General features: G+C 37.5%; 2 protein-coding genes across 4 annotated transcripts in view; one reads left to right on the top strand and one right to left on the bottom strand.

Annotated features, from left to right (window-relative positions):
- LNO1 (Nuclear pore complex protein) overlaps positions 1-19,397 on the bottom strand; it is a 134,983-nt gene that overhangs the window by 41,258 nt on the left and 74,328 nt on the right. The window lies entirely within an intron of this gene.
- LOC143885307 (uncharacterized) lies at positions 13,124-15,441 on the top strand. The gene is made up of 2 exons (XM_077389416.1): positions 13,124-14,936; positions 15,020-15,441. The coding sequence occupies exons 1-2, from the start codon at positions 13,265-13,267 to the stop codon at positions 15,193-15,195; spliced, it is 1,848 nt and encodes a 615-aa protein (XP_077245531.1). The 5' UTR covers positions 13,124-13,264; the 3' UTR covers positions 15,196-15,441.

Below are 19,397 nucleotides of genomic sequence, written 5' to 3'. Positions count from 1 at the left end.
TCTCATATCTGGAGAGAAGCAAATTATGTCACTGACTTTCTCTCCAAGACCAACTGCCCATGCAAAGGAGAAAATATTCCTCCGCCTTCCTCCTGTCCTCCTGCATTGAGCTTATTGTAAATGACTCTTCGGGTCATCCTTATACTTGATTGTAGCCTTTTTATGCTTTTGTTTCTGGTGGGGGTCTTGCCTAACCCCAGCTTACTGATAAAAAAAATAAAAAAATAACCTAAAAGTCAGGACAATAACGATCAGTCCTTCCAAAAATATCACAGAGAGGTAATAGCCTAGAAGCAAGAATCGTAACTCATGGGTGCCGCTCCAGCGTTAGAACCGCGATTCGGCATTCATTGGAAGGAGCGACCAAGGGATGTGAAATCCTCCAACTTTTCAAAGTACTTCATTGGAGCAAGCACAAAGGCGTCTTCAGAGGCACGAGGAAAGAGGAAACGAAAATGAAGAATATTAGAAATTACTACCTTTCGATATACTTAAATTTTGAAAGATATATATAAAGATAGTTAGAAATTAATATTTTTTGATGTACTTGAATTTTGAAAATATAAAAAGAAGATATTACATAAACGCTCTCATGATGCTCCCAACCTTGGACTGTTCTACACCCCACGCTTCCTCGCCCCTGCTTCGTGCTTCTAAGGGTAATAGAGGAGGTGGAAAGAAGTTTGGCAAAGCTCCATATGAGAAGGATATTGGGCATCTTGACAAAATGAGGATATTGGGACTTGCATGGTCAGACAACTAAATTCAACAACAGATCAAATTCACTAAGAGGTCAAATATCATTGTTGCACACACAATCTCCACACTGTATTCTACTGGCCACAGTCTACAGTAGTATCCCAGGATCCATCTCATCAAGTCTCTAATCCTTCTAGGGATATGACAACAGTTGCTAAAGAAGATCTTGAGAGTTTAAGGCCTGTGATAAATCAACTTGAAGTATCATCGACTACATCCACCTCCACACTTGCTCACACAGGTACTTCTACATCATAATGTTCAGTAGCAACTAGCACACAATAAACCTCATCCACAATTGAATGAGCCAATAAGCGTTTAATATATACCCTTTAACATCACAAATTAGGTATATAATGGGATAACATATATCGAAGAATGAAGACTGTAATACCCCCGCCAAGGGTCGGTAATGTAAATAAAGAATTAAATAAAAAAAATGGCTGAATATCGGGTACGAAATTCCATTTAAGGGGGGTAGAATGTAATGCCCGACCCCGGGTCAATTGTATTTGCTAATAGTTAAATTTGACCATAGATCATCCGATCAACGGTTTTGATCGTAAAGATCTCCTTGATCAGAGATCGAAGGTCTTGATCTTGGTTCGGAGCCTTCCGAACCATTGGATCAATCTTTGGGTCCTTTAGTCATCTATCGAACTCGTGTAGATTTGAATCTTCTTTTTGCAGTGTCGATTTTCCCCTTGATCCTTCAAGATCAAGATATTGGGGAAATCAAAGGTTCGTATTGTATTTTCGTCATTTTGTTTGAAACCAAATCTTGAGGCGTCAAATCTTGTCCGTTTGACTTGATTTTGTCTCACTAGATGAATTTTTCAATTAACAATCCAATTGGCCCAAAATCATGCGATTTGGACACGATTTGACGAAGTTATGGCCCATTTATCATTACGGTACGGGCTTATTGCAGGATGTGTTTTAAAATTCTTTTTAGGCTTTCATTTAATCCCTTAAAATCCAAAAGTAATATATATATATATACCAAGAGATTTTCCATGAAACCTTTTTCTATGAATAATATTCACTTTCACCGTGGGCTGGGCAAATTTTCCCATCAGGGAAAGTTTGCCAATCATGGGATTTGCCTTAATGGCAAATCTCCCATAGGTTGACCCTCCTTCTGTTTTAGTAACTTAATATAAGCCTAAGGGTACAACCCTCTCTTGTTTTGCTAATGGCTTCTCTAGTGTTGTGATTTAGACAGGTTTCATTCATGTCAACACTTGAAGCTAGAAGAACAATGGCTAGTCTTGGAGAAAGTCAATTCTTGGTGGTCATCGTTCAAGCCGTACGGTGTATCGAAGAATCAAGGAAGCCACAAGTGCAAAAATGTATTTGAAGACTATCTCAACATAAGGAGAAGTTCACGCAAGCGCCCAACAAGATTGAAGATCAAGAAGACTCGAGGTTATAGTTTTAGAATGCATGGGAGTCCTCTTGGCTTTTAATGTTTGCATGTTTTAATGTTTTCAAATCACCCTTAAAGCTATTTTTCTAAGTGCATTTATGTATTTGAAAAAACATATTTAAAACCCAAAGACCATGGCACAAAGTCCATTCCACAAAATATTTAAAATCAAGTTTTTAACACAGGGCCGGTCGACCAGGCTAGGCCAGGCGACCGCGGGATGTAGGTAGAATTCTAGGGTATCTAGAATTTTATTGGGTCAGTCGACCGTGACAATACCGGTCGACCTCAGAATGATTTCTCAATTTTGAGAAATCATCCAGGTTGGTCTCGGAGGTCGACCACTACACCCTCGGTCGACCGCTTAATATTTTTGAACTTAAAACTCTCAAATCTTAAATTAATCTAGGGCGGACGACCGCGAGGGTTCGGTCGACTGCGATATTGTTTTCGTGCCAAAATATTTTTCGAACAGGTAGCCCTAGGCGGGCGACCGCGGTGACCCCGGTCGACCGCGGCGATTTAGAATTTGAAAATAAAAAAGAGGCGTCCGATAAGGGCGGGCGACCGCGGTGGCTCAGTGGACCGCGCCGATATCGTAAAAGAGCCGTTGGGGTCTGCAGAGGGTAGGGGCAACCACCCAGCTTTATTACAGTTTTGCCCTTGATTCTTCTCAAATGAACTAGGGCTATTTAAACCCCATCAAAGACCCTCATTTACACCTTTTGAATCATTATCAAACCCTAGAGCTTTTCTCTCTCAAAATCAAAAGGATTTTTTATTAAATCTCTTGAGCATTCAAACTTGTATTCATTTCTTGTCAAGAGGTACTTCCCTAAGCATTTAGTTTCAATCATTAGGAGTCTTGTGAGCCTTGAGAGTTGTGTTCGCCTTAAAGAGGCTTGAGAGCTTTTCATTTTCTTTCTTCCTTCTTCTATTTGTATTTGGAATCGGAAAAAGAAGTGTCTGGCTTCAAGGCGCGGTGCAACGAAGAAGAACGTCCTTGGAGGCAGAGTTGTAATACAAGGGTGTGGAGGCTGTGATCGCTTGTATAAGCTTTGTGATGCGGCGTGGAGGAGCCTTGGCATAGTAGAGAAAATCCCAAGGAAAGACCAAGTACTTGGGTAGTGGAGTAGGTCAAGTTGTGACCGAACCACTATAAAATCATTGTGTGGTCTCCTTGCTTCCTCTTCTCTCTCTTGTGGTGTGATTGGTAATCTCTCTCCATTTTCTATTTGAATATAATTTTGAACAAGGGTTAGAACTAACTAGGTTATTTTCATAAGCCCTAACTTTTGGAATAGAAAAATTTTAAAATACCCAATTCACCCCCTCTTGTGTGTTACCCATTGGGATTTCACTTGGTAGTAGAGCTAAAGGCTCTTATAGAGATTTTAGATCCTAAAATCTACAAGAGAAAGATCCAAGGCAACCGATCCTCCTCCATCCTCATCTAACCCCCTTCCTCCTCCGGTAGCTCCCTCGGGCATATTGAGGGTCATGCCTCAAATAGACCTCCGTATTTTAATGGACATAACTACGGATATTGGAAAATTAGAATGGCTTTTTAGTTAAAATCCGTAGATTTTGAAATTTGGGAGCTAGTCCAAGATGGGTACATTGAACCCACAACGGATAGGAAGGAATGGAGTCCCGCCGACAAGAGAAAGGCTGCATTGGATGCCAAAGGAGTGACATTACTATTTTGTGATCTATCTCCCGAGGAATTCAATAGTCTCAACTTGTAAGTCGGTTAGGGAAATTTGGACCACACTTGAGACAACCCATGAAGGGACAACTCAAGTAAAGAAATCTAAAGTTAATATGCTTATTAGTGATTTTGAGGCCTTTGAGATGCATGAAGGAGAGTCTATCTCCAACATGTTCACAAGGTTTACTAATATTGTAAATGAGTTGAATGCCCTACACAAATTATGAATTGGTCGAAAGGCTCCTAAGATGCTTCCCGGATTCGTGGGATCCAATTGTCACGGCAATAGAACAATCTAAAGACTTGGACACCCTAAGACTTGATGACCTCATGAGGAATTTAATCACCCATGAGATGAAGATGAAGAAGAGGGAAGGCAAAAGGAAAGGAAAGAAGGAAGAAACAAAGAAGAGGGATGTAGCATTCAAAGCCAAGGTTGACAGTGAAGAAGACGACAGTGAGAGAGAGTTAAGTATGGAAAACTTAACCTCGAAAATAGCTCCTCTCCAAAAGAATCTCTAGATTTGGAAGATTCAATCGGAAAATAGGAGCTCAAGAAGAAGCACCTCTCCAAAGAGAGATAAAGACAGAAGAAGAAAAGATAATGATGATGATCCAATTCAGTGCTTTGAGTGTGGCAAAAAGGGACACATCCGTCCCAATTGCCCATTATTCAAGAAGGATTCCGATAAAAGGAAAGGAAAAGATGACAAGAAGAATAAGAGTTTCAGCGCCAATTGGGATGGCTTAAGCGACACATCACAGAGCAACTAAAGTGGAGATGAAAAATCAAACTTTGTATGCTACATGGCAAGCGGTCCATCTCAACTCAATGTAAGCCAAATTCTAGACTATTTTCTTCCAAATAGTGATAGTGATAATAGTAGTGGTAGTGAAATTGATAATGAAAATGACCAACCTACCATAAATGAACTAATTGACACATGTCAAGAAGTCAAGAAAGCATTGCTTCTAGGGCTGCACATGGTTTGGTCCGGTTCGGTTTAAGGGAATTTCTTGAACCGAACCGATCCCATCGGTTTGGATTTTTTCCAAACCGTAACCGAACTGATTGGCAGTTGAACCGAACCGGTTTTAACCGGTTCGGTTTGGTTCGGTTCACGGTTTATCTGTATTTTACCTATAAGTAATGGGCAGTCATAAATAGAAAAAGACATAATGGATTACTATTGGATGAACCGTTTGATTTTGGGGATAATAGACAACTTTGGACCATTTGATTTTGGGGATAATGGACGAACCGTTTAAAGTTTGAAGTTGAACGGCAAAAAATACTAAAAAGAGATATCTGAACTGGTTCGGATCGGTTTTCATATCAATTGCGGTTCGGTTCGGTTTTGTGGATTAATTTTTCTGAACCGTGAACCGAACCGATTGGATCGGTTTTGTGAAAATCGTAACCGCAACCGAACCGGTAGATATAAAAACCAAACCGAACCGAACCGAATGGCCCGGTTCGGTTCGGTTTATCGGTTTGAGCGGTTTTGTTGTGTAGCCCTAATTGCTTCTTGAAGTTTCCAAAAATCAAAAATTGAAGAAATCTCTTGAAATGATAACCAAGGATTTTGGAAACTTGAAGAATGAGCTTGATGAAAAATCTACTACAAATGATAAACTTTTCATGGAAAACACATTGCTCAAAGGAAAATATGAAAATCTAAAGTGTAAGTTTGATCATTTAAAAGAAGAAAATGAAAAATTATATCTTGACATTGAAAACTTGTATGTTGAGAACAAAAGACTTACTAGTGAAAATGATAAACTTGTTCTTAGACATGCATGTGGAAAGGACAAACTTGATGAGATTTTGGCAAGCAAGGTTTCTATTGGGAAATAAGGTCTTGGTTACCAAGATTCCCAAAAGAAGGTTGCTCATAAAACCAAGTTTGTTAAGTCCAAAACCCCTTACAAGAATTTTAACACTTATTCTCCTACATGTTATTATTGCGGAAAACTTGGACATGATAATTATCAATGTAGATTTAGAAAATCATCTAACCTTGTTTGGGTAAGAAAGGATAAGTCTTTTGATACTAACAATGGAGGACCCAACATAGCTTAGATACCTAAGGGCAAGACTTAAATCCTTTTGTAGGGGTGCTTGAGCTCAAGAGCCACAACGGATAGATGGTATTTGGAAAATGGATGCTCAAGGCACATGACGGGAGACCCCACCAAATTCTCAAGCATTGTCGTGGGAGACCAAGGACATGTTACAATTGGAGACAATGGCAGAGGGAAAATCAATGGGAAAGGTACTATTAAATTTAAAGGCTTTAGTATAAAAAATGTTTTTCTTGTTGAAGGCCTATATCAAAACTTTCTAAGTATTAGCCAACTATACAATGTTGATTGTGAAGTTTTATTTAAAAACAACAAATGCATAGTTAAGAAAGAAAATGAAAGTAAAATAAAATTTGTAGCGGCTAAAGACGGAAGTCTATATTCTTTGGTCCTAGAAGAGCTAGATGACCAAGACGCTTTCCTCCTTGGGAGACAATTCATGGATTTGGCACAAAAGACTAGGCCATGCAAATATGGATTTAATGTCGAGGCTTGCTTTAAAAGAGATTTTTAAAGGTTTACCCAAGTTGAAATTTGAAAATGATCTTGTATGTAGAGGTTGTCAACTTGGTAAACAATATAAAGATTCTTTTAAACCCAAGCATGTCATATCTACTGCAAGACCATTACAATTATTGCATATGGATTTGTTTGGTCCCATGAAAACATGTAGTCTTAATGCTAGAAGATATATGTTTGTGTTGATGATTTTTCTAGATTTACTTGGATTCATTTTCTTGCATCCAAAGACGAAACCTTTGAAAAATTTTGTACTTTATGCAATAGATTACAAGTTGAAAAAGATTGCAAGATTTCAAAAATTAAGAGTGATCATGGAACTGAATTTGAAAACATCCACTTTAGTTCATACTGCAAAGAGCATGGAATTGATCACAACTTCTCAACACCTAGAACCCCACAACAAAATGGTGTAGTGGAGAGGAAAAATAGCGTTCTTCAAGAAATGGCTAGGTCTATGCTTCACGACAAAAAATGTGCCTAGAATTTTTTGGGCGGAAGCCGTTAATACGGCTTGCTATGTCATTAATAGAGTTATGATTAGGCCTCACACTCACAAAACACCTTATGAGCTTTGGAATGATAAAAAGCCTAATATTAAATATTTTAAGGTGTTTGGATGTAAGTGTTATATCTTGAATATAAAAGATAACCTTCATAAATTTGATGCCAAATCCGATGAAGGTATTTTTCTTGGATACTCTACTAGAAGTAAATCGTATAGTGTATTCAATAGAAAAACACTATGTGTTGAAGAAGCCATTCATGTGAAATTTGATGAACTTAGTGAAGAAATGAAAAGATCACATGACGATGAAGATTATAAGGTTACTCCCCGAAACACAAATCTAAACGAAATTGAAAATGAAGTGCCTGTTGATAATATTGGCAAAACCCTAGAGACAATAGAGCTAGAAAGTCCTCCTAAAGAGGTTGATGATCAAGGGAAAGGGAATCAGATTCTATCCGGTCACCCAAGCACCCAAATCATTGGTGATACCTCTCAAGGAGTCAAAACTAGGTCTCACTACAGAAATGTGTGAATTTGCTGCACTCTTATCACATATAGAGCCTAAAAGTATAGATGAGGCGGAGAAAGTTGATTTTTGGATTATTCCCATGCAAGAGGAACTAAATCAATTCGAAAGAAACAAAGTGTGGAAATTAGTTCCTAGACCTAGAGACCACCTGTGATTGGCACTATATGGGTCTATAGAAATAAGTTGGATGAATAAGGGGAGATTCAAATGAACAAAGTTCGATTGGTAGCCCAAGATTACAATCAAGAAGAAGGAATCGACTATGATGAAACCTTTGCACCCGTAACCCGGTTAGAGGCCATTAGGATGCTTCTTGCATTTGCTTGCCATAGAGGATTCAAGCTATATCAAATGGATGTCTAGAGTGCATTCCTAAATGGATACATAATGGAGGAAGTTTATGTTGAACAACCTCCCAGATTTGAAGATTTCAAATTCCCTAACCATGTCTATAAATTGGACAAAGCCTTGTATGGATTAAAGCAAGCTCCTAAAGCTTGGTATGATAGGCTTAGTTCATTCTTATTAGACAAGGGCTTTGATATAGGTAAGGTTGATAAAACCCTTTTCATCAAACGTCAAGGAAATAACATACTCATTGTACAAGTATATGTTGATGATACCATCTTTGGATCAACAAATGAGAGTATGTGTAAAGAGTTTGCTCAATGCATGCAAGATGAATTTGAAATGAGCATGATGGGAGAACTCAAATATTTCCTAGGTCTACAAATTCATCAATTGATAAATGGTATATTCATTAATCAAGAAAAATATACAAGAGAATTGCTTAAAAAGTTTGGGATGGATAGCTCTCCAACAAAGCCTACTCCAATGAGTACATCCACTAAACTAAGCAAAGATGATCTTGGCCCATCTATTGATCAAAATAAGTATAGGGGTAAATAGGAAGTCCACTATATTTGACTGCTAGCCGATCGGACATTATGTTTAGTGTTTGTTTATGTGCTAGATTTCAGTCAGACCCTCAGGAATCCCATTTGCGAGGTGACAAGAGAATATTCAAATATCTCAAGGGGACTCCTAGTCTAGGTTTGTGGTATGAAAATTCCAATGACTTTAATCTAGTAGGGTATTCGGATGCTGACTTTGCCGGATGTAGAGTCGATTGAAAAAGTACAAGCAGCACTTGTCAGTTCCTAGGTAGATCCCTTGTTTCTTGGTTTCGTAAGAAGCAAAATTTGATCGCCTTATCCACTACAGAGGCCGAACATATTGCTGCAGCACAAGTCCTTTGGATGAAGAACACCTTGGAAGACTATAGTCTAAAATTTGAATGTGTTCCAATGCATTGTGATAACACTAGTGCGATCAATCTAACCAAGAACCCTATTCAACACTCTAGGACAAAGCATATAGAGATAAGACATCATTTTCTTAGAGATCATTCACAAAATGGTGACATATCAATTGAATACATTCACACTGATGCTCAACTTGCAGACATATTCACCAACCTCTAAGTGAAGAAAGATTTTGTGATCTTAGAAGTGGTTTGAATATGTGGTCACTTCAACAGGTAAAAGAATTTTGAACTAGCATGAATATACATATATTCTATGTACTTAAATGGTTGCGTGCTATTGAATGCATGGTCATGATGTCAATTTAAGTTTAAAAACTACTCAATTGGTACTCTCAATCCTCTTACATAGTAAGATGGAGAGTGTACACTCACCTTTTAATTAAGACATCTAATCATTTGGCTCCATACCTCACCAAGACCATGAACATGTCTACTTACTTGATTAATACTATATTTACTTAGGCATGTATTCTATAAAACAGGGGGAGAAAAGGTTTTCTACAAAAGTTTTCTTTTTACAAAAAAAATAATAATAATATTTGGGGGATTTTCAATTGTTTTATCTTTCCCCATTCTTTTTTATGTAACGAAAAGGGGGAGAAGAATGGTAAATTGATTATGTATGCATGTATGCTCTCACTTGTTTCACTTTAGTGTTCCATGCATATGATTTCCCTAGTCACCATATTAGCTCTACTTATGCTTATCTTGTGCTCATTGTCATTTGTTCTAAATTGTGTCATAAGTCTTTTAATCTTCATATTTATGATAAGCATATATTGAGGGAGAGGCAAAATTTGCATAAATGTTTTACTAAGGGGGAGCCACCGCACAATCAATTTAGGTTTGTCATCATAAAAAATGGGGAGAATATAAGCCAAAGCGTCCATCCCTCTCTTGTTTTGATGATCAACAAATTGATGGTAGTTTGCTAATAGCTTCTCTAGTGATGTGATTTAGACAAGTTTCATTCATGTCAACACTTAAAGCTAGAAGAACAGGGGCTAGTCTTGGAGAAAGTTAAGTCTTTGTGGTCATCCTTCAAGCCGTACGGTGTATCGAAGAATCAAGGAAGCCACAAGTGCAAGAATGTAGTTGAAAACTATCTCAAGACAAGGAAAAGCTCATGCAAGGGCCCAACAAGATTGAAGATCAAGAAGATTCAAGGTTATAGTTTTAGAATGCATGGGAGTCATCTTGGCTTTTAATGTTTGCATGTTTTAATGTTTTCAAATCACCCTTAAAGCTATTTTTCTAAGTGCATTTATGTATTTGAAAACACATGTTTAAAGCCCAAAGACCATGGCCCAAAGTCCCTTGCACAAAATATTTAAAATCAAGTTTTTAACACAGGGCCGGTCGACCGGGCTAGGGCGGGCTACCGCGGGATGCTACCTGGAATTCCAGGACATCTCGAATTTTATCGGGTCAGTCGACCGTGACAATACCGGTCGACCTCAGAATGATTTCTCAATTTTGAGAAATCATCCAGGTTGGTCTCGGAGGTCGACCGCTACACCCTCGATCGACCGCTTAATGTTTTTGAACTTAAAACTCTCAAATCTTAAATTAGTCCAGGGCGGACGACCGCGGTGACCCTAGTCGACCGCGGCGGTTTAGAATTTGAAAATAAAAAAGAGTCGCCAGATAAGGGCGGGTGAGCACGGCGGTTTAGAATTTGAAAATAAAAAAAAGGCACCAGAGAGTAGGGGCAACCACCCAGCTTTATTACAGTTTTGCCCTTGATTCTTCTCAAATGAACTAGGGCTATTTAAACCCCATCAAAGACCCTCATTTACACCTTTTGAATCATTATCAAACTCTAGAACTTTTCTCTTTCAAAATCAAAAGGATTTTTTTTTAAATCTCTTGAGCATTCAAACTTGCATTCATTTATTGTCAAGAGGTACTTCCCTAAGCATTTAGTTTCAATCATTAGGACTCTTGTGAGCCTTGAGAGTTGTGTTCGCGTTAAAGAGGCTTGAGAGCTTTTCATTTTCTCTTTTCCTTCTTCTATTTGTATTTGGAATCGCAAAAAGGAGTGTCTTGCTTCAAGGCGCGGTGCAACGAAGAAAAACGTCCTTAGAGGCGGAGTTGTAATACAAGGGTGTGGAGGCGGTAATCGCTTGTATACGCTTTGTGAAGCGGCGTGGAGGAGCCTTGCCATAGTAGAAAAAATCCCAAGGAAAGACAAAGTACTTAGATAGTGGAGTAGGTCAAGTTGTGACCGAACCACTATAAAATCATTGTGTGGTCTCCTTGCTTCCTCTTCTCTCTCTTGTGGTGTGATTGGTAATCTCTCTCCATTTTCTATTTGAATATAATTTTGAACAAGGGTTAGAACTAACTAGGTTAATTTCATAAGCCCTAACTTTTGGAATAGAAAATTTTTAAAACACCCAATTCACCCCCTCTTGTGTGTTGCGCATTAGGATTTCACTTAAGTTAGCATTAATTTCAATTAGAAAGAATCTTAGATTTGAAAAGTTGAAAATAAGGGAGGGAACCCAAATAGGCAACACTTCATTGTTGTCTTATTCTAATCAATCAATCTAACGTAATTAGGGCAAGTGTATTAGTCAATTTTTTAAGGGGGAAAGATTTATATTAGGCTTAAAGCTCTCCTTAAGGGAGAGAAAAATCCGTCTCCTATCCCTTAGGAAAAAAGTGAGAGGGAGAAAAGAAGAAGAAGAAGAAGAAGAAGAAGGGAGAGAGAGAGAGAGAGAGAGAGAGAGAGAGAGAGGAGGCTTGTCACTTCTTCGACTTAAGGACTTAGCACTGTTCGGTTTTAGTCTTCATCCAAGTAGGTGCTGTATTATCCCCTTTTCTTTTGAAATTTTATAAGCAAGTGTAAATGTATCCAATGTTATTAAAATCGTACGATTTGCGATTCAAATCGTACGATTCAAATCGAATCGTATGATTGAATCGGTTTTAGATTGAATCGTACGATTCACACTTGAATCGTACGATTGAATCGTGAATCGTACGATTCAAGTGAATCGTGCGATCTATGATGGATGTATTTTTTTGGGAAAAAGTGGGCCCCACAGCAGTGTATAAAGCCCCAAAATCGTTTCTTTTCTCATTCTCACGAGACAAAAAAAAAACCCTCGAGCTGCTTTCTTCCCGACGAGTCTGGGTTTGCAGAAACCCTCTGCGAATAAGGGTTTGCAAAAAAATCCTCCGTACGGTCCTCCTCCTCCTCCAAAGAAGAAGAAGAAGAAGAAGAAGCTGACCAGGTATGTTTTGTTTTTTTTTTTTCTCCTCATTTCTGCTTTCTTCCTTTCCCCTTCTTTTCTTTTTCATTTTTTCACCGTTTGTTTTGGATTTTGAGAACCGATTGAACTGATTGTCCAATCAGTTCTTAAAATCCAAAACGAATAGGGCTGGGTTTCTTCCTTTCCCCACAGCAGTGTATAAACCCTCTGTTTTTTTTATAAATTGAATGGGCTCTGTTTTTTTTTTTTTTTTTTGGATTTTGAGAACTAATTTGGAGTCCAAAACTGATTATCAGACCCAAATTTACGTTTAATTTTGGGCCAAATAATCTCTTATGGACTCGCAATCTGTTTTCAAAATCCAAAACAAACATACCGTTAATTTTGAGATCAAAATCATCATTTTTTTGTAACTATTTTTGGGGCTATGTTTGTTTTGGATTTTGAGAACTGATTTTGTGTAATCAGACCCAAATTTAGGCTTTGTTTGTTTTGGATTTTGAGTACTGATTTAGAGTCCAAAACCAATTAAAAGCCTCTGTTTGTTTTGGATTTTGAGAGCTGATTTTGAGTACAAAACTGATTATTAGACCCAAATTTACGTTTAACTATTGGTCAAATAATCTGGTTATGGACTTACAATCTCTTCTCAAAATCCAAAACAAACATACCGTTAATTTTGAGATCAAAATCATCAGTTTTTTGTAACTATTTTTGGGGCTATGTTTGTTTTGGATTTTGAGAACTGATTTTGTGTAATCAGACCCAAATTTAGGCTTTGTTTGTTTTGGATTTTGAGTACTGATTTAGAGTCCAAAACTGATTAAAAGCCTCTGTTTGTTTTGGATTTTGAGAGCTGATTTTGAGTGCAAAACTGATTATTAGACCCAAATTTACGTTTAACTATGGGTCAAATAATCTGGTTATGGACTTACAATCTCTTCTCAAAATCCAAAACAAACAGAGCCCTTAATTTTGAGTCCAAAATCTTCAGTATTGGATTGCTTTAATGTGGGGCACTGGGGCTATTTGATTGCTTTAATGTGTTGCTGTTGGATTGGTTTAATGTGGGACTATAAGGCTATATTTCCTTTTGTCATCTATTTTTATTTCAGGCATTGAATTTACAAGTTTGTATTTCCTTGAGAAGTTTGAAGTGCAGTATAAAGAAGGATGGTTAAAGCTAGAGAAGTGGATGTGACATGGGAGCATTGTACGACGGCCGTTCCTAATAACAAGACAAGATTACGATGTAATTATTGTGGGAAAGAGTATTCTGGAGGTGTATTTAGAATGAAGCATCATTTGGGACGTACAAAACAGAATGTAGCTGCTTGTACACAAAATCCGGATGACGTTGTTGATAAATTTAAGTTACTATTGAAGGAAAATGAAGAAGAGAAGGAGAAAAGAGATGATGCAAAGTATGATGTGGGGCGGCCGGACTTCTATTATCAAGATAGAGAGGAAATAGAGAATGCACGTGTTGCTAGAGGGAAGAGGAAAATGGATGATTTTGTGGTGAGGGGGGACAAAAAAACCGGCAAGCAAGCAACTATCAATCAAATTTGGAAAAAAGGGGATAGGGATAAAGTTTGCCAAAACATAGCAAGGTTCTTTTACTCGAATGCATTGTCTTTCAACCTTGTTAAATGCCCGTTTTTTGACGCCATGGTTGAATCCATAACCTATTTTGGACATGGATTAAAAGTCCCAAGCTACCATGAGATGAGGAATACATTCCTTAAAAGAGAAGTAGAGAACATAGAGTCTATGATGGATGAATATAAGAAAGAATGGAAGAAAACGGGTTGCACGCTCATGTCAGATGGTTGGACGGATGGGGTGAATAGATCCATTACTAATTTCTTGGTTAATAGTCCAAAGGGGACAGTTTTTTTGAGATCAGTAGATACCTCTGATATCTCAAAAAATGCAGATAACTTGTTTGCTCTACTTGATTCGGTTGTGGAAGAAGTGGGAGAGGAAAATGTAGTCCAAGTTATCACGGATAGTGCGGCTGCATATGTGAGAGCAGGGGAGTTGTTAATGGAGAAGAGGAAAAAATTATTTTGGTCTCCTTGTGCCGCTCATTGCATAGATTTGATGCTTGAAGACGTTGGAAAATTACCAACCCATGCAGAGACCATCGCAAAGGCCAGGATGATCACAGTATACATTTACAATCATAGTTGGGTTTTGCATCTAATGCGTAAGCATACGAAAGGAGAATTGACAAGGCCAGCTGTGACACGTTTTGCAACGTGCTTCCTGACATTGAAGAGTCTAAGAGAGAGAAAGGCGGGCTTGATGCAGATGTTTGCCTCGGATGATTGGCAAAAAAGCCCATATTCCAAAAAAGCCGATGGGAGCAGGATATGCGGAATTGTGTTGGGCGATTCCACATTTTGGCCCAGTGTGTATTATTGTTTGAAATGCACATCCCCATTGGTGAAAGTCCTACGCTTAGTAGATTCAGATGAGAGGCCTGCCATGGGGTACATTTATGAGGCTATGGACCGAGCCAAAGAAGCCATTGCAAAGAATTTGGGCAACATAAAGAAGAAATATGAGCAAATTTGGAATATCATTGATGAACGTTGGGACAGGCAACTTCATAGGCCCTTGCACGCAGCGGGTTACTTTTTAAATCCGCGGTTTCAGTATGAGACTTCAAATGACGTGGACATTGAAATTAAGGTGGGGCTATTGGATTGTTTAGAAAGAATGGTTCCAAGTTCAAAAGAGAGGGTGTTAATTGGTAACCAAATTGATAAGTTCAAGAAAGCAGAGGGTCTCTTTGGACGGGAAATGGCAAAGTTAATGAGGAAAGAACAGTTACCAGGTAAATTCTTTAACTAAAAATTTTTAATTGAATTCTTATCTTATGTATTTAGAAATTATCATAATTATTTTTTGGAAAAATAGGTTTATGGTGGGACGCCTTTGGAGATGAATGTCCCGAGTTGCAAAAATTTGCAATTCGAATTGAAAGCCTGACGTGTAGTGCTAGCGGTTGTGAGCGCAACTGGAGCACATTTGAGCAGGTAAATGTTAGTAAGTCTACTTTTTTTATTCATATCTTTTTATTTGTATCCCTTTAATTTTTATTATTAACTTTTTTTATTTTAGATACATTCAAAAAGAAGAAACCGACTCGAACAAAAAAGGATGAATGCACTTGTTTTTGTCAAATACAATCTTCAACTTCGAGTTCGCAATTCAAAGAGGAAGGACAACAAAGGATTTGATCCTATTTCGTTATCTGACATGGATTCGGACGATGAGTGGATAACGGAAAAGGATGGACCTGTGCTTCCAGAAGACACGACTTGGTTGGATATGGGTGAATGTTTTGTGGAAGAAGCTACTGGAGATGAGACGGGCGCCGGCTCCAGCCATGCGTCTCAACAAAAGAAAAGACGTAAGTTATTTGTAATTTCTTTTCTTAGTAATAAAGAGTTAAAGACATGATTTATTGATATTCATTCTTGTAAATGTAACAGGCGTTAGAAACCTCAACAAGAGGAAGGACAAGCGCCAATTGCAAGATGAAGAAGAATTTGGTTCTGCTTCCGACACAGATAATGGAGATGAGGGTGTTAATATTGAGGGAAGAACTACCGATGCCGATGACGAAGATAATGATGAGGATGTGAATGGGATCGACGACATCCACGATCTATATTTTATACAATCATGATATGTTTCATGTTTTGTTTTGTGGTTCATATGTGAGACTTTAAGTTTTTTTTTATCTTTTTGAGATCGTTATAGAGAGAATGAATGGATTTTGCCATTTTGGTAATGAATGGTTAATTAATTTTAATCATGACAATCGGTTAAGTGGTTATCAAGCATTTCATGTTATTTATTTTAATGGTTTTGAATGGAAAATTGATAATTACTCTTTTTATTCTTATTTATAATTTTTCCTATTTTTTATTATTTTTTTCTGATTTTTATATATAAATCTGAAAAATCTTACGATTTACGATTCGATTTACGATTCGATACGATTCGACCCCTCTTACGATTTACGATACGATTCCGATTTTCAGAACATTGAATGTATCTAATCTAAAAATTTGTGGTTCAGATATACCTACATGGGAAAAGTGTTCGTGAGCTAGAGCTCATATAAGCTTATGTGAGCTAGAGCTCACAAACACAAGGGGGCCACATTATTTGGATGATCCAAAGCATTCATTTGATAGGCCCTCATATAGATAGGGTGTGCCCAAAATATCAACTTCATAGGATCATCCTAAACCTTCCATTTGTCGAGGTTAAATGGACGGGTATAAACCTCCATAAATCTGCCCATTTTAACCTCCACAAATAGAAGGGTTAGGATGATCCTATGAAGTTGATTTATTGGGCACACCCTATCTATACGAGGGCCTATCAAATGAATGCTTTGGATCATCCAAACAATGTGGGCCCCCTATGTTTGTGACTTCGTGAGCTCTAGCTCATATAAGCTTATATGAGCTCTAGCTCACAAACACACACACACACACACATATATATAGAGGAAATGGTTTGTGTGCAGCTGCACAGATAGCTTATCTGTGCATGGCTGCCACAAACCATGGGGGGGCCACATTTTTTTAGGGATCCAAAGCATTCATTTGGAAGGCCCTTCCATGGATAGGGTGTGTACCAAAAATCAGCCCTATAGGATCATCCTAACCCAATCAAAGTTGGAGAGGAAAATGGACAGACACTGTTTCTGCCCATTTTTTCCTTCCACAAATGGCAGGGTTAGGATGATCCTATAGGGCTGATTTTTGGTACACACCCTATCCATGGAAGGGCCTTCCAAATGAATGCTTTAGATCCCTCCAAAAATGTGGCCCCCCAATGGTTTGTGGCAGCCATGCACAGATAACCTATCTGTGGAGCTGTGCAGCTGCACACAAACCATTTCCTCATATATATGTGTACGTATATAGGTAAAAATACGTACATACACACACACACACATATATATATATATGTGTGTGTGTGTGTGTACGTATATAGGTATAAATATACCTAAATCTGTGGTTTTTAATCAAAAAAAAAAATATATATATATATATATACACACATAAAATATTTATAAATTCAGAAATTTTGGACCGATTTTATACACGTATATAGTGTATAAATCTGGACAATTTTGACCATTTTTTTATACACATACAGTGTATAAATCTGGAAATTTTGGTGCAGTTTTATACACGTGTGTACAGTGTATAAACCTGGAAAATTTTGACCCATTTGGTACACGTATGCAAGGCTGCGCAGATCTAGCCCTCCCCAGACCCCGCAATGGCAGGAGCCTCGTGCACTGGGCCACCCTTTTTTTTGGTACACGTATGCACAATGTATAAACCTGGAAAATTTTGACCCACTTGGTACACAATTATAGTGTAAAAACATGGAAATTTTGGACCACTTTTATACACGTATATGCGGTGTATAAATCTGGGAATTTTGAACCAGTTTTGTACACAGATATACATATACAGTGTATATACATAAGTAAACTATTTTGAAACTTTACAAGCAGAAAATTGTACATATGCCTAAGTATTATAAACCCAATATTTTTATCAGTATAGACTAGGACACATGCTTAAGGTATAAATCCAAGATCCTTATCTGTAAACACTTGTGCATAGGCGTAAGTTTATAAATCCAATATTTTTATCAGTATACTCTAGTGCAATAAACCTATGTATAAAGATCTAGGATTCTCGTCAGTATACTTGAGTGCTTACGTATAAGTGTAAAAATCCGTGATTTTCTTCAATGCTTATAAGAATAGACCTATATATATATATATATATATATATATATATATATATATATATATATATATATATATATGCGATTTTCGTCAGTATATTTATGTGTATATGAAGATGGAGATAAACTCCATGATCTTATTAGTTTACTTACACTCATATATATATATACATCTTCATATACACATAAATATACTGACGAAAATCACATATTAATATATACATATATATATATAGGAAAAGGATTGTACGCTCGAGCGTACCAAGCTTATGGTACGCTCGAGTGCCCAATCACATATGGGCCCACTTTGTTAGGATGATCCAAAGCATTCATTTGAAAGGCCCTATCATAGATAGGGTGTGTACCAAAAATCAGCTCCATAGGATCATCCTAACCCTTCTATTTGTGGAGGGCAAAATGGACAGACCACAAATCTGCCCATTTTTGCCCTCCACTTTTGGAGGGGTTAGGATGATTCGATGGAGCTGATTTTTGGTACACACCCTATCTATGATAGGGGCTTGGAAATGAATGCTTTGGATCACCACAAAAAATGTGGGACCCATGTGATTGGGGCACTCGAGCGTACCATAAGCTTGGTACGCTCGAGCGTACAATCCTTTTCCTCATATATATAAACTCATGATTTCATCATTTTACCTAGACGTACATATATATGTATAAAATCTGTGAATCCCATCAGTATGATTATAAACATATACTTAGGTATCAGTGGTTTTCATCAGTATGCCTATGCACGTATACTTACGTAAATTAATTTGAAACCCTATCAGTGTGTGTATATATATATATATATATATACATACATATATGTATAAGTATTCAAATTTGAAACCTTGGTCAGTGTATATATGAATACCTATAATGTGTATTTATAATCTGAAAAGTCTGGGATAATTAAAGTAGGGGATTCATGGGCAAATGACTTATATAACTGATAAAGCAGAACTTAAAGTTTTGAAAATAAATAAAGATCTTAGTATGTGTGATTCCTTACTCTCAGGTTGATCGCTCCTCACTCGCACTTAGGGGCTTTTCAGATTTCCCCACATCTATGGTTTGTTAAGGCAAATGACAACTAGACTTAAATCTCATATGGTTCTCAATAAAAGGGTAGATGCATGTAATATAGCTTTTCTTGTATTGATGCCATTACAAATGCCTAACTTTGGTAGAATACTTCATCTTGTTCATTTATAGTTTAAGCCTGAAGCATGTCAAGAATGGAAACCTGTTAGTTATCTTAAAAGAAAAGCAATGTTCTATCCTTCACATGATATTAGACTGTTAGTTCTCTTAAAAGAAAAGCAATGTTGTATCCTTCACATGATATTAGTCAACTGGTTGAAACAAAAGGATTTATCATTATGCTGATAATTTGAAATACAAGGAAATTGCATGGGCATAACTATATGGGATGGAGTTGGGTGGCCGTTGATGTCGTCCCAAGACTCTTAAGTCTAAAGCCAACACGAGCAACATGTAC

This window comes from Tasmannia lanceolata, unplaced genomic scaffold, assembly GCF_043159265.1.
Source record: "Tasmannia lanceolata isolate RefF3 unplaced genomic scaffold, GAP_Taslan_0.1 ptg000008l, whole genome shotgun sequence".
Taxonomy (NCBI): Eukaryota; Viridiplantae; Streptophyta; class Magnoliopsida; order Canellales; family Winteraceae; genus Tasmannia; species Tasmannia lanceolata.
The sequence above is the reverse complement of the archived record's forward strand: the minus strand, read 5'-3'. Positions and strand labels throughout refer to the sequence as shown.

Bases quoted from the DNA above. Each gene is read 5' to 3' on its own strand.
- LOC143885307 (XM_077389416.1), top strand. From the start codon at position 13,265: ATGGTTAAAGCTAGAGAAGTGGATGTGACATGGGAGCATTGTACGACG. The intron at 14,937-15,019 runs GTAAATTCTTTA...TTGGAAAAATAG, and splicing joins GAGGAAAGAACAGTTACCAG to GTTTATGGTGGGACGCCTTT.